Below are 14,491 nucleotides of genomic sequence, written 5' to 3'. Positions count from 1 at the left end.
GAAACTAAACACCACACATCATTGGCGATCTGGCAAAAGATAGAAGAAGTGAAAACAAAAACTCTTAAATCAACATCGTACTACTGACAGCAAACATCAATCCATATGCCAACAAGCTTGTTGACTGCATAAAGGTCATCGAGGTCTCTCTACAAATATTTCAAGATGGACATCATTCGGGCCTTTCTGTCAGCAATCTGATCGAGCATTAACTACTCCGTTACCCAATCACCATGGCCTCAAGACTCAACAACCTCGCCGCCTTTCACCAGAAACTGGCCAAAGCCGATCGCATCCTCGCCATCTGCGGTGCCGGACTCTCCGCCGCCTCGGGACTCCCCACCTTTCGCGGTGCCGGCGGACTCTGGAGGAACTACGAGGCCACGGACCTAGCTACGCCAGAAGCATTTGCTTCGGATCCCGGTCTAGTATGGTTATTCTACGCCTATGTAAGTCTTCTTCTTCTTCTTCCTCCATCATACTTCCTCCCCATCTCGAATCATATCACCAATCCCTAAATCAACTGTGTAACAACCTCCCACAGCGCCGCCACATGGCCCTCCAAGCCCAACCCAACGCAGGCCACCACGCCCTCGCCGCCCTCGCCAAGAAAAACCCCAACTTCCTGTGCCTAACTCAAAACGTCGACAACCTTTCCTCACGCGCCGGCCACCACCAGCAGCAGCAGCAGCAGCAGCAACTACATACCCTCCACGGCTCCCTCTTCACCCTCCAATGCTCTTCCTACCCTTCACAATGCACCTACATCGACCAAAACAACACTCTCGACCCTCTCTGCCCTGCTCTAGCACCCGCATCAGCATCAGCATCCATCAACCCCCCGTCCAATGACCCCCCAAAACCATCCCAATCATCCAAGACCATCATCCCCCTCCTAGACCCCAGCACCCCCCTCCCCCCCATCCCCAAATCCCACCTCCCCCACTGCCCACAATGCAAAAATCTACTGCGACCAGGCGTCGTCTGGTTCGGCGAATCTCTAAATCCCACCATGCTGGCCGAGATAGACGCGTGGATCGACCAAGGAGGTCCAATCGACCTTGTCCTGGTCATAGGGACGAGCAGCGTCGTCTACCCGGCGGCCGGGTACGCGGAGAAGGCGAGGACGAAGGGGAGGACGAGCGTGGTGACTGTCAATATGGAAGTGGACGACGTTGAAGAGGAAGAGGGGTGGATGTGGGGAAAAGGAATAAGAAGAAGAAGAAGTAGACCGGAAGAACATTTGGTGTTTCAGGGGGGAGCGGAGGAGTGGCTGCCTAGGATGTTGGAGCCTGTGATTGGGGTTGCGAAGGATGATGGGACGTATGAATGAGAAAAAAGGGGGGGAAAGGGATTTTCGTGGGGAAAGCAGGGAGGGAGGGGGAGGAAAAGGGGATTAATGAGAGGTGATGGAGAAAACAAAGTGAGTGCTTGAACTGGGATCCACTACCACGTGGGAGACGGCCCGGGCCGGACCCGATATGATCGGCGGACGGGACGGGAGCTGGATGTACACCATACAGTGACCGCATGGGACGAAAGGTAAAGCCTGTGATGCTCTTTGAACTGGATCTAAAGGCTCGCCGAAGAGACTTCAGCTCGACCTGACAAAGAAACAGGCATCATCAAACGTAATAATCTCTTCACTACCAATAAGCATATGATACATTTAGAGACATACATAAAGTGTAACATATAGTAGCTTATTTGAACGCGCTACGGTCATGCTATTTTGCATGCCATCACAAGCTGTCCACCTCTTCCTCTTCATGAGCAGACCATAAACCGCCGCCCTAGCCAGGAACCATGACACCAACAATGACTATGACCCAACCAGGACATCGGCTTCCATACCATAACCGGGTATCCCCTTTGCCATTCCCTCGACATAATGAGAATACGCATACCGGATTGTTGTTCCACATAATGCTCGCTTGCTTGGTCCTCAAGTGACCATAACATAATGCCACTTTAGCTGTTTCGTCCACATCCCACGCACGACGACAAAGCCAACCAACCCTAGCAATCCCATCTTCGCCTTCAAACAGCTTGAGCACCTAGCCTTCATGCCAAGCTTCCTTCAGTAATGAAACAAAAACCGGTTAGTATGAACAAAGAAACAGAATAACGCCCCATCAACGACAAGCCACCGGAACTCCCGCGCCCAATTATGCTGGTAACGAACTTGTGCGTTGGGACAATTGAAGAAAAAAGGGCAAAGAAAAGGAAACCTCTCCAACATTGAACGACACATGACACCGCCACATGATTCCCGACTGACTAAAGAGAAACAGGTCAAAAGGGAAGATGAAGAAAACAAGAAGGGAAAGCAAGTACAGCTAGTCGTCAGGAGCCAAGGGTAGGTCTCATGTGCGGCAACATGGCAGTAGTTTACTGCCACCTCTCATCACCCACGGACCGATAACGCGGCTCGCGGGGAGCGCGCGAGAGCTTGCCAAGGAGAGCGTCGAGCTGGGCCCAGTTGTCGTCGTTCTCGGCGAAGCGGCGATGCTTGCGGGATACAATATGCTACCGTCATGTTAGTAAACGTCATAGTATGCCTGATATTGAGGAAACTCACCGCATCAAAGTCCTCGAACTTATCTTGACAGTTTTCGCAGTAACCCGGCTTGGGATCGCGCGGCTTCGGCTTTGTCGGGGGAACGGGTGTGCTCGCGGTCCTGCGCAATTTTCTCTCCTTCTTGGCCTGCTCCTGCTTCCGAGCTTCATCATCCTCCCAGATACCAGGCATCGGGGGTTTGGCTGGATTACCCAAGCTGGCGGCACGAGTGCACTGGGCGGCATCCACACCAATCTCGGCCAAGCGACGAACACCAGAGTCTTGCGAAAGGGAAGGACCACCAGCCTTCTGAAGAACCTTGCGCTGAAGACCCAAAACTTCCTTGCTGATACCGGCCTTGGCGCCAAGGACACCGGTGGTGGACGACACCATCTGAGAGCGAATGGCGGAGGTGAGCTTGTTGGCCTGGATGCCAGAAGCGACGGGCTCTCCGGCTACCAAACGGCCGACTTTGGTGGTATGGCTCATAAAGGCATTCTGCGAACGGAAATCGACTGAAGGAGTGGACTCCTTGGCTGACTCGACGGTTTCGGGGGCATCGTCAACTACTTCGGTTGCACGGTCGTTGGGTGCTTCCATCTCCTTAAGAGTACGCTTTCCCGTAACCGGCTTGGGTGATGGTACCTCGGGGGGCTGGAGGGTCTTGGTAGCCTTCTCGGTAGCGGCGGCGGCGGCATCTGCAGCTTTGACAACTTTCTCCTTGGCCTGGGTCTTTTCCCGCCTCGTCCTTTCAGGGGGATCATAATCCTCAACGAATGGGCAACGGCCTTGAGATGCTACACGGAACTGAGGCCATTCGCCGTCCTTCTTGTCGGCAACTCTGTGGTACTCCCTCACCATGATCGGCCTCGTCTTCTCCTCAATGTCGTACACATAAATGTAGGGGCCCTTGAAGTAGTGGATGTCCTTGGTCACAACGGTGGGATCACGATCGGAGGGGCCATGAACACGCTCATTCTGGAGCATTTGGAGTACATTGGCAGTCTGCTGGCGAGCCTTGGCCCTGTCAGCGGCTGCTGGTGTGTGGCCTCGGCCCAACAATGCAGCCTTGTACAAGTCCGTTTCAAGGACCATGCCGAGAATCCTCTGGAGTTTGTCAAGCGACCAGATCTTCTTGCCCATGTCCCGCGCACGGTGCAGGATGTCAGTGCTGCGTGCTTTCGGCTTCGGCATCGTCTCTTCCTGGGGCTGCACAGAGGATTTCCGGAGTGAGGGCTTGTCGAAAATGAGTTTGCGTCGGACCGAGTCGCCATTGCGGTTCAGGAGAGAGGGATCGATTGTCTTTGGCTGTTCACTTGTCGACTGCGTGTTGGTAACGGGCTGGTTCTCGTCCTGGACTGGCTTTACAGGGGGAATAGGACGGGTGGTGACGACATGGGTGATTTCGATGGAAAAGAACTTTTCCTCGCGCTGTGACCGATGTGTAAGTATAAGCCGAGCGGTTGTTGGGCCTGCATTGGGCAAGGGGTCGTTGACTTACAGCGCCCAATTGAGCGACTTGTTTGGCGAGCTTGTGACGTTGCTCGTCGGGAATGCTCTCAAAGTAAAAGACCATCTTGTGAAAGCGAGATCTCATAGAGGCTTGCCATATACTGAGGTCTTCAAGTTCCTTTGCGGTGATGCGGTCGGTCGTCGTGGTGGAGGTGGTAGTGGTGGTGGTGGTGGTGGTGGTGGTGGTGGAGGCGGCATACAACCTCTCGGCACGGGTGGTGCTGGTAGCCGCGGTGGTGCCTGATCTAGAAGAAGCCCTTTCAGGCCGTTCCCGATCAATGGGCCGGGATATCGTCGAGGCCTTGCGCGTGATATTGGACACATTGGACCGGGAGCTCGTCGGCGAGGCGGCGGCGCGTTGACCGCCATGTTCAATCATCTGTCTCTTGGCCGGCGGTGGTTGACCGTATGGCTCCTCTCTAAGCTGATCGGCATGGGAGCGGACGGCGGCCTTTTTAGAGCCCTGTAGTGCCAAGGCGGTAGCCGAGGACCCACGCAGCGGCGAGTTGGCGGCATTGGGGTTGTCGGAGAGAGGAGCCCTCTTAGTGCCCGAGGCAGTGGTGGTGGTCGACATTGCTGTGGGATGTCGATCTAGAAATACTGTTGTCTTGTAAAATATCCAGTCAACATGCTATGGGTGTGGTGTTGTTTCTGTTTGTTCCGAAACGCCGGCTCGGGGATGGTAAGGGAGGGAGACAGTTTCCGGGCTGTCTGTCTGGTCGCGTGCTGATACTAGCTTGGACTTTGGGTAGGGGGACCCCGGATAAAAGAATCAAGTCGAGTGTTGGGTGGGAGTGCTGAGCGACTCGACAGACAAGACAAAGTGGTTAGGCTCGGTGATCGATGGTGTCGATGGTCGAACAATGGCCCAATGCGGCCGGACAATTATTCGTCGTCGATCGTTGGTTGTAGGCTGGGAAGGAGCAAGGAAGCAATCGACCCTGGCCTGGGCGCAAAACAACTAAAGTGAGGCGGTTGGTGGTGGAGGTTGGGGCACAGTTGTCTGTTGTTCCAAAAACGCGTCTCTCGATTTTTGTCGCTGGAGGTTTTGGCTCCGTCGTCGCAGTGGCACGCGCTGTGTGTGCTCCGATGACAGGAAGGAAGAAGGGACCGCTGTTGAACAAAACGAAACGGCTGAGGCCAACCTTCCAATGTCGAATTGCGCCCGAAGTCAATCGACACTGCGAACAGGCCAAGATGGGTGTTCTGGTGTTGGTGGGTGGTCAAAAAACCTTTGTGTAATCAAAGTGTTTGGTTTTGATATTGACAGTCGCGACGGCAGGGTCCAGCAGGCCAAACCTCTAGGCAATGTGGGGGGCCCGGGATGGTTGCACTGCCCTACACTGAAAAGCGCTGACAATGAAAATGCACCGCGCCTGGCATGTTGTTGCTGGGGAATGCCAAACAGCGGCTCCACATCCGCGGCTTGCAGCTGGCAGACAGCATTTGATGCCCAGCGAGACCTGAACTCTTGGCAGCCCAGTGAAGCGCCTGGCAACTGTCAGCTTTCATTTGATCAAAAGTGAGAAAGATAAAGTGACGACATCCCATGTCTTTGCCTTCACAAAACATTTGTCGCCGCGAAGCAATTCAACCTCATTTCTCGCGGTACATTGTTGCTTGGGGAATTTGGAGGTTGGTCAAGGCTGAGATGCCAACAATTCCTTAACAATTTTGTAACTAGAGTTTAGGTGCTAGTTAGTCCTAGTGATACCTAGGTACCACTATCAATATTGCCAACCAAGTTCACCTACACCAACCGAGCCGAGGTGAACTCACACCTCGTTCTCACCTAACCATCACATTCCTCACCCTCATCACCCTTTGACAACCACCCTTTATTTGACATGAAGCTTCCCCAAGCCGTCCTGCGGCAATGTTCCCGACACTTGCGCTCTCAGAGTAACTGGCCTCTCCAACCACGTCTCCAATTTGCCAAGTCCATCATCCCCGCATCTCACCCAAGCTCATCACCACCATCAACACCATGGCGCCCATCCCGGACCTACGCAACGACGACAACGACAACAGTCTCAGCCGCCGACCTCGAATTCGGCCAGCCCGTCTACGAAACGCACCCCCACATCCTGCAACCGGGTGAACTAACCCCCGGCATCACGGCCCAAGAATACCACGAGCGACGTTCCAAGCTCGCCTTCGCGCTTCCCGAAAACGGCATCGCCATTCTCGCCTCCTCGGAACTCAAATACCGCTCCGGCGCCGTCTTCTTCCCCTTCCGACAGGACTCCAACTTTCTGTATCTCACCGGCTTCTCCGAGCCCGACTCGCTAGCCATCATCCAAAAGACGGGTCCCAAACCGGGCGACTACGTCTTCCACCTCTTCTGCCGGCCCAAAGACCCGCGCGCCGAGCAATGGTCTGGCCCCTGGTCCGGCCTACAAGCAGCCGAGGATGTCTTCAACGCCGATTTTACGGGGGACATCGCCAAGGTTGAGACCTTGCTGCCACCCATCCTTCGCGGCGCCGGCAAGGTCTACACGGACATCACGCCCTCCACCCCCGTCACCGGCCAACTAGTCACCACCCTCCTCTCGCACCTGCACCTCCCCCCGGCTCCCCTAGCCGGGCTCGTCCACTCCTTGCGGGCCATCAAATCCCCCGCCGAGATCTCCAACATGCGCCACGCCGGCCGCGTCTCCGGGCGCGCCCTCACCTCCGCCATGCGCCGCTCTTGGTCGTCCGAAAAGGACCTTGAAGCCTACCTCAACTACGCCTTCACCTCGCACGGCCTGTCCGGCCCCGCCTACGTGCCCGTCATCGCGGGCGGCAGTAGGGGCAACATGATCCATTACGTGCACAACAACCGGCTCCTCAACCAGGACGACATGGTGCTCGTCGACGCAGGCGGCGAGTACGGCACCTACATCACCGACATCACGCGCACCTGGCCCGTCAACGGCAAGTTCTCGGGCCCGCAGCGGGACCTGTACGAAGCCGTCCTGACCGTCCAGCGCAAAATGGTTTCCCTGTGTCGCGAGAACGCCACCTTGTCACTGGACCAGATCCACCGCGCCACCGAAGCCGGTCTGCGCGAGCAACTTAGCTTGCTCGGCTTCGATCTTTCATCAGGGGGAGGCAAGATGGATGTGTTGTTCCCTCACCATGTGGGCCATTATGTTGGGTTGGATGTGCATGATACGCCTGGTTACTCGAGGAGTTTGACGCTGAGGCAGGGGCATGCGGTGACGATTGAGCCGGGCGTCTATGTGCCGCAAGACGATGACCGGTTTCCCGAGCATTTCCGGGGACTGGCGGTTCGGATTGAGGATAGTGTGGTGGTGGACGTGGACAGCCCCTTGATCTTGACGACGGAGGCGGTTAAGGAGGTGGTGGACATTGAGGCTTTGAGGGAGTGAGTGAGTGAGTGAGTTTGCGGTTGTTGGTGGGGGATGGGTTGTCGTTTGTGTATATATACAAGGGCGGGATGTATTGTGTATACTCGTGTATCAGAATTCTAGGTATTGTATGTGAATACCCACTCCAAGACAAGACCATGGCTGAGGGGTAATCGATCCTTTTTCAGACGCGGGTTATCTTGTCTCCTTCAGTCTTCATTTGTAGACTTTCTTATGTATGATATGAGAGTCTATGCAGATCAAAAGCCGTCATGGTTTTCAGTCATTGAACAGTAAGCCACTCAACCCTATCCCACTGTACACTTCAAACTCTTCTAGAAGCGAGTTCATCTCCTCCTAATCACATATTGAAAGCGGAAGAGCACAATCATTACGTCACTCGGTTTGGTGGTCACCATTCACACCTCGCTAAGTTTAAGGCAAGATTCCCATTACGACAACCTCCCTTCTCACGTAGACTGAACATACACTTGACAGACTCGTTAACACGGCACAATGTGCATCTAGGCTCACCAATAGCATCTCATGGAACTTGGCCCTCAACATCACTAGGAAGTTCTTTGAGAAGTGATCTTAGCTATCAGTTTGACTAACCAAAATTCCAACACCGTTCGGTGATCTAAAGCTCGCGCACCCCGCGAACCAAGTTAAACGCATCGCAATCGCCTCTTGAAATCTGTTCTTAAGGGGCCATGGTAAACGATCCCGGATCACCAGTCTCGTCCATAATCTTTATATCATCGAAACCGTTTCTTTCCATTGACTCGACCTTTTCTTCCAACATATCTCCCATCTTCCACGGGAAATGACCTGACCAAAAAACCCACGGCTCAATTTTATTCCCTTCTCGTCATGCTATTTTCGCATCTTTTGCCCCTTTCTTCGCCCCTTCAGATACCTCGTGTCAGGCTCGGAGCGGGTGACCAACAAACCTTTTAAGAAGTGGGATTGATACCGTATCAATACTTCATAAAATAGAACAAGTTACACATAGATTGTCGAAACAAGTTCATCAAGATAGATAAACAGATATGTTATAAAAACACGCCTCAAAGCCAATCAATGCTTAGACGCTAAACAAATGACAAAAAATACAAAGTGGCACAAATCGCCGACCTTGTTGAGGCCGACGTTCTAGCAGAATCCTCTGGGGTCGAACAAAGTCCTGGAATACGCTGGCATCTGGTACGCCGTCGCGGCCGTGTGATTGAGCAGCTGCTCAAACGCCTGCAGTTTTCGCGAGAGCTCTCGGTGCTCCATGGTGATTTGCTTGTTCCTCCGCTCGAGTTGGTGTATGTATTCGGTGGCCTTGGTGAGGATTGTTCCCTGTGCCTGTGGTCAGTCTCTCCCCTCCACGAACCTTAGCCGTGCGTGTCAGGAGGCAAACTTACCTTGCTAACTTTGGGCGCTCTCGAATTTTGCGACCCGTCATCTTCCACCCCTCCAGCCTCCGATATTGTGTGAAGCGCAGGGACCGCCTCCCGCAGCTCGGCAATTTTATCCTTGAGATTTGTCCGATATTTCCTTTCGATATCGTTATGCGCCGTCCGATCCCCAATCTTGTGCTTTTCCTCTACCTTTCTGTGCTTGTCACCACTACCCATCCTCTCGCTCGACTTTTCGCTTATGCTGCCGTGTTTATGGGGGGGTCTCGCTGGTGCTGGTCGTGACTGGGATGATGTGCTCGCCCGCGGTGGTGATACAGGCCTCGGCATCTGACCACCACCCATCGATGAACTTGCATAACTCGAGCCGAACCCCGAGTTGAACCCGGTTGCCATATCCCCAAAGTTGAGGTTGATGTTGGAGCCGAGTCCTCCCATGCTAGGTCCAGGATTCATGGCAATTGCAATCAGTCGTCGCTGTTCGGCCTCGTTCAGGGCTTGTTGATTGAGTCCTATCAGGGAGTCCATTCTGAGACCGGGTTGTGGGCGCTCCCAGCTAAGGGGTGTCGAGTAGAGACCTTCACGCGGGGGTACTTCTTGCGGCGGAGCTGTATCTATTTTGGAAAGCTGCTCAGCCAGATTCAGGGACATCGCCCGCTCATCCTCCGATAGAGCATTATCCAAGGCGCTGTCTTCCATGTAGTCCTCGGATTTTAGCGTACCAGCAGTTCTCCGGTGAGTGGCGGCCGTTGTTGCCATGGAGTGTGCCGTGCTCCGACGTCTTGAAAAAGCGATTAGGAACTAGACTTTCTTGGTCCAAGCGGTTTAAGGGTTTGAACCTACCGTTGTTGATGTTGCTGTTGCTGTTGGGATAGCTGCGGGGCTCTTCCTTTCCCTTTGTGATCCTGCCGAGGGGGCTCTGTGGTTTCAGAAATATCATCGAAGTTGTCGTCATTGTCGAACTGCAACCAATAGTCCGGCTCATCAAACGGTGATAGCTCAGAGTCCAGCCTTGTTCGTTTCCTCTCATGGCCTTCCCGGGTTCTGGACGATTTTGAAGACGGCATTCCGGTATGACTGCCATACATGGACGGCCGTCGGGTCATTGAAGGATGAGAGGACATGCCAGTGAAAGCGGTTGCTGGAGAAGTTTGTGAGAGAGAGTCAAGTGACATGGTCGTCGTTGCCGTCGAGTTCATGCCAGAATGGTTGGCTTCCAGTGATGGCGCGGTGCCCCATAGTGTTGGCGACTGCGTAGAGGTAGACCCTGACAAGTTGTAAGATTGGTCAACGGGGTTGACCGTCTGGGTAGCGTCAGCAGCGAGACAAGACAGATAGCAAGGACACAATAGAAAGTGCTACCTGGTGATTGGGTACTGAGAAGTACTCGAGATGTCTGAGCGTGTTGGGATCCATCTTGTTACCTGAGCATACCGTGAGGCTGTCAGGACTAACACGAAACGAGGCGACGATGATGAAGATCGCGGAGGTCAAGCTGAAACCGTCGACGGAATAACCGGAAGCCTCGTGGCCGAGAAGAGTAAAGACGTGTGAGATGTCGAGGGGTTGGTTCTGAGTTCCAGCTTTGTGTTGTAGATCATCTGCAGATGTCTACAACAAGCTCAAGGAGGGGGGCGTTTCTTGGTCAAAGCCCAGACTTGCGGGGAGGATTAGTTTCCACCGCCAATTGTATGGTCCGCGGAATAAGCTAATATCTGGATCTGAATGCTGTTCCTGACGACATGGATATAAGGATGAGCAAAAGCTCCGGGTGGCGGAAACCGTTCAATTCATTCGACTAAAGTCGACGATTGGTGCGTGGAGGGATGGGAAACGCAATGCCACCAGAGACAGTGCAGTAGTTAGCGGAACGATACCACTCGAGCCTGTGTCTCCTTTCTGTTCTGTCGGTTTTTTTTTTTTTCAACTGTCTTGTCTCCAGCCCACACAACCAGTATCGTCTTTCTGTCGACTAATATCTTTCTCAGTGGAAGATGGGGATTCGAGGAACACTGACGGCGGATGGCGCGACAATCAGGAGTTTGGCGTAGCGAACTGGCGCAAAGCTCTGTGCTTGTTGGATGGCAGAAGAGTGCGTAATTGGGCGAGAGACCAAAAGCCGCGGGCAGTGGTGTAAATCACCAGATTTGAGGCAGGAAGGCGGGATAAGACGGCCGGGGATTGGCAAAGCCAAAGAGACCAGAGGTTTCGCAAACTATGAGCACGGCGTACAAAGTTGCGTGGATCTGTTGGCCAGCCTAGAAGAGGTAGAACTAGGGTTCACCAACAGCAGCAAGTCTCCAAGGAAGCTAGGACTAAGAACCTAAGGTAGGCAGGTAGGTCTAGGATAGGAACCTGAAGATGGAGAGGGTGTCGCGCAAGATATTATCGTGGGACAACGGAGCGGGTAAGCACTGCGGTGCCGGCGCGGAACAGGGCTTTGTGAGCGCTTGAGGTTCCCAGACGAGGGGTGCGTTGCGAATGCGCGGTTCGAGCGTTGGAGCTGAGAGTTCGTTGTAAGTGGTGGTGGTCGGTTTGGTGGTGTCTTGCGTTGGTGTCTCCAAATTTTCCCCAAAAAGAAAAAAAAAGAGGAAGGAAAAAAAGGATAAAAAAGGTACAAGAAAACAAGGCTTTGTTGAAAATGTGGACGAGACAAACAGAGATCCAGCCAGATAGCCCAGATTCGATAGCAACCGCGGCGACTCGGAAAGGAGGGACCGATGATAGATGTGCGATGTGGACGCAAAGAAGGGGTGGAAACGAATCGTGGGATGACTCCAGGGGGCCCTTGATGAAGCTGTCGGTTAACGTCAGGTACCTCTTGACTGTTACAGCCAGGTACGTTATGTCAGGTATGTCGGCTATGTCATGTATGTCATATGTGTTAGGTACGGTAACGTAGAGGTAAGGTAAGGTGGTGCAGGAGCTAAGGTAGCAGGCGGCGAACAGGATGGGACTCGGCTCCAGATTGCCTGCTGAGATTTGTCGGATGCAATGTAAGAATGGAGTGGGATTGAGCAATGGGAGACCTCTACGTTCCAAATATCACGGTTGTATGTCGCCAACGGCGCGAAACGGAAAGGGTCGGGAATACTATTACAGTAATAACAAAGTCTGGTCTCCATAAGAATCTTTCTTCCACTAGCCGCTGAAGACAGTGCAATTGGATGTGCCCAGCAAATCGCCTTCTCTGCCGTGGGTAGTGTAAGGTGACTGGCCCGCAAGGTACCTTATCGCACAACTCGACGACGAGACAAGAGAGAAAAAGGACGGGGGTCCAAAGTGAGAACGAGAAAAGACATTTGGAGCGCCTGGGGTGAATGACGGGAGGTTTCGTGTTTACCTAGGTAGGTCAGACCCGATGGTCCCAGGTTGAAACTGCACCAGAACATGGAAAAGAATACCAGTCCTGTTTCCTTGTTGTTTGGATATTCGCTGTGTACTTTGGCCCGGTCAGGTAGACAGAAGGTACCGGCCGAGAGTGCAGTCATTCCTCGTGCCACCAAATGCTAGCTGAAGAAGTACTGTGAACACTACACTAGTGCTTCCCTATAAGTGGGAGGTACTCCACATGTACAACACGATATAACCAAATGTTTGTTCCTTCACTCTTCTTTTCCCCTGACATAAAGTCGCAGTCACTGGTGCATTAACGTCGGAAGAAATAAGGTATGTAGCAAGACATCCCCGCCATAGTATGTAGACGGGAATTACATACCTACCTCTACCTAGCACTACAGGCAGAGTGCAGACCGTTCCTTCCATGTGCAGGATATTACAAGCGATGAACACAAGCAAGCGATGGAAGGATACATAAAGGTACTCTAGTGTCGTTTTCGATCCCGATTCTTCCTCCTTCCTTTCTCCTTCCCTCCTCCTTCCTCTCTCATCGTCTTCAAAGAGAAAGGCCGAGGAAGCGTCCCCAACCCCCATCGCCCGCCGTCTCGCATCAAGGAGAAAAAAAAACCAACAAAAAAAAGGAACCATCGGGATCGGTTGCAGGTTGGAACGCAGGCCAGGCAAGCCGATTGGCCTAGTTAGGACGTCGATTGTCGACATGGCCTGACTTTTTCGCATGGCTCAAGGCACGCCGGGCCCTCGAGGGAATGGATCGTTGGGGATCAGAGGGTTTGTGAAGGTCGATTCGCTGAAGAGACGGAGCATCAGTGAACGAGGCCAATCGGTGGGGGGGACCCTGGCGTTTTGCTGCTGGGGTTCTGACGCAGCTTTCAATGACTTTGAGCCCATTTGGCCTGGAAATCATGCCACTTTTCAATTTGCACGAGTGAGGCCCCACCGCCAAGCCGGCAGTGGCTTGTGGCAGCGCCCACTCTGACTGGCTGTACCCATCTCAGTGGCTGTCAGCTTGGGTAGTTGCGTTGCAAGGCTTGTCCATTTGTTCTTGGTGCGTTCTAGACCTCCGACCATCAGCCATTTGCGACACCAGCTCACCACCCATCCAAGTCCACCGCAAGTACCCGACCCTACCTAGGTACTGGAAGTACTCTCTCTGTCCACCATTCTTCGTCCACGCACCATTGTTTTGCCGCGTGCCGTTGCCTCGGTCTTTATGGAACAGGGAAGTACGGGACCCGAGAGCTTATCGACCGATTCGATGACGGGAACGACGGCATGCCGGCGACACACACACGCCGGGATTGATCCTTTCCTTGTCAAGAAAATCAAAACAAGCACACGACCATCAACAGCACCGGGAACGCGCGCGATACTGACATGGTTTTGAGCACGGCACAGCAACAGGAACGAATGCTCCGCGGATGATCATGCGGGGGGTACGGCTTCCGTCACAAGCCCCGCAAAAGGAGATCGCCGTCTCGATGACGCCGCCAGTCCACCCCCGTGTGCGGCCGACAAACCGCTGTATATAAGCTTACTACATACATACTTGTACGCGTTAGATATGTACAGTATAGGCCAGTTCATGGAAATCCTAACTAACCCGCAATCCGCTGGAACGCTCGCTCATCGAGATTGGTGTGTATCTTTTCACATCCCGATCATAACCCGTCTAGCCATCAACACGATGAAAGGATGCCATGGTACCTTCTTTGCAGCGGCGTTACATGTGAGGGACCGGGCATGGAAATTCTGATGCTTTTAAATTTCCCGCCGAGTTTTCCATATGCAAGTCATCGACGATTGGTCACGATCGAGATGAAAGAGATATATCGTTTGTGCAGGCTCGTTATGCAACAGCCTTTGCATGTTGCACAAGTTGTCTCTCATCACTTCTGTTGACCACAGGTCCCTTGATAGCCGATGATGCCCGGAAATGTTTCCGTCGTAGCTGCTTGCATGCGCTCTTTGTTTACTAGAAGCTCCGAGAAATGGGTACGAACGACATCATCGCGATCTCTGTGCCTTTTGAGCTTTGATGTCCGGTTTTCAAAATCGGGACAATCCCGAGAGAATCAATACAGCAACCCTAACCCTCATACAGTTACGCCCGTACCTGACACTTGGTGCAACCATGTCTCCACTTTCTGCAATCGCCAATCAAGTGTCATCTCGTTGCCCAGCTGATCCTTGACAACAACCATCAACATCGTCGTCAACATCATCAGCCTCACTCGATAGACCGGTGCGGCTTACAAGCAGAGTCACCTGAATATAGCCGTTGGATCTCAGGCTGCTCA

General features: G+C 53.2%; 4 protein-coding genes across 4 annotated transcripts; 2 read left to right on the top strand and 2 right to left on the bottom strand.

Annotated features, from left to right (window-relative positions):
- Positions 1–48: 48 nt before the first annotated feature.
- On the top strand, positions 49–1,512 carry B0T23DRAFT_137397 (DHS-like NAD/FAD-binding domain-containing protein). The gene is made up of 2 exons (XM_062832298.1): positions 49–449; positions 545–1,512. Exons 1-2 carry the CDS (start codon positions 234–236, stop codon positions 1,331–1,333), a joined length of 1,005 nt encoding a protein of 334 aa, XP_062692710.1. The 5' UTR covers positions 49–233; the 3' UTR covers positions 1,334–1,512.
- A 664-nt stretch (positions 1,513–2,176) lies between these two features.
- On the bottom strand, positions 2,177–4,934 carry B0T23DRAFT_137391 (Dfp1/Him1, central region-domain-containing protein). The gene is made up of 3 exons (XM_062832297.1): positions 4,062–4,934; positions 2,582–3,991; positions 2,177–2,529 (listed from the first exon to the last, which is right to left on the bottom strand). The coding sequence occupies exons 1-3, from the start codon at positions 4,644–4,646 to the stop codon at positions 2,392–2,394; spliced, it is 2,133 nt and encodes a 710-aa protein (XP_062692709.1). The 5' UTR covers positions 4,647–4,934; the 3' UTR covers positions 2,177–2,391.
- Positions 4,935–5,653: 719 nt separating this feature from the next.
- On the top strand, positions 5,654–7,698 carry B0T23DRAFT_379261 (Creatinase/aminopeptidase). Its single transcript, XM_062837138.1, has one exon. The coding sequence runs from the start codon at positions 5,920–5,922 to the stop codon at positions 7,447–7,449; it is 1,530 nt and encodes a 509-aa protein (XP_062692708.1). The 5' UTR covers positions 5,654–5,919; the 3' UTR covers positions 7,450–7,698.
- Positions 7,699–8,583: 885 nt separating this feature from the next.
- Positions 8,584–10,250, bottom strand: B0T23DRAFT_316479 (helix-loop-helix DNA-binding domain-containing protein; the record flags this gene model as incomplete). The annotated part of the gene is made up of 4 exons (XM_062834937.1): positions 8,584–8,775; positions 8,841–9,615; positions 9,678–10,138; positions 10,197–10,250. The coding sequence occupies 4 exons, from the start codon at positions 10,248–10,250 to the stop codon at positions 8,584–8,586; spliced, it is 1,482 nt and encodes a 493-aa protein (XP_062692707.1).
- Between the last annotated feature and the right edge of the window lie 4,241 nt (positions 10,251–14,491).

This window comes from Neurospora hispaniola (genome assembly GCF_033458365.1).
Source record: "Neurospora hispaniola strain FGSC 10403 chromosome Unknown B0T23scaffold_4, whole genome shotgun sequence".
NCBI lineage: Eukaryota > Fungi > Ascomycota > Sordariomycetes > Sordariales > Sordariaceae > Neurospora > Neurospora hispaniola.
The sequence above is the reverse complement of the archived record's forward strand: the minus strand, read 5'-3'. Positions and strand labels throughout refer to the sequence as shown.

Coding starts and splice junctions, on each gene's coding strand:
- B0T23DRAFT_137397 (XM_062832298.1), top strand. CDS start 234: ATGGCCTCAAGACTCAACAACCTCGCCGCCTTTCACCAGAAACTGGCC. Junction 450..544: donor TATGGTTATTCTACGCCTAT/GTAAGTCTTCTT, acceptor AACCTCCCACAG/CGCCGCCACATGGCCCTCCA.
- B0T23DRAFT_137391 (XM_062832297.1), bottom strand. CDS start 4,646: ATGTCGACCACCACCACTGCCTCGGGCACTAAGAGGGCTCCTCTCTCC. Junction 3,992..4,061: donor AAGTCGCTCAATTGGGCGCT/GTAAGTCAACGA, acceptor CATCGGTCACAG/CGCGAGGAAAAGTTCTTTTC. Junction 2,530..2,581: donor AGTTCGAGGACTTTGATGCG/GTGAGTTTCCTC, acceptor ACATGACGGTAG/CATATTGTATCCCGCAAGCA.
- B0T23DRAFT_379261 (XM_062837138.1), top strand. CDS start 5,920: ATGAAGCTTCCCCAAGCCGTCCTGCGGCAATGTTCCCGACACTTGCGC.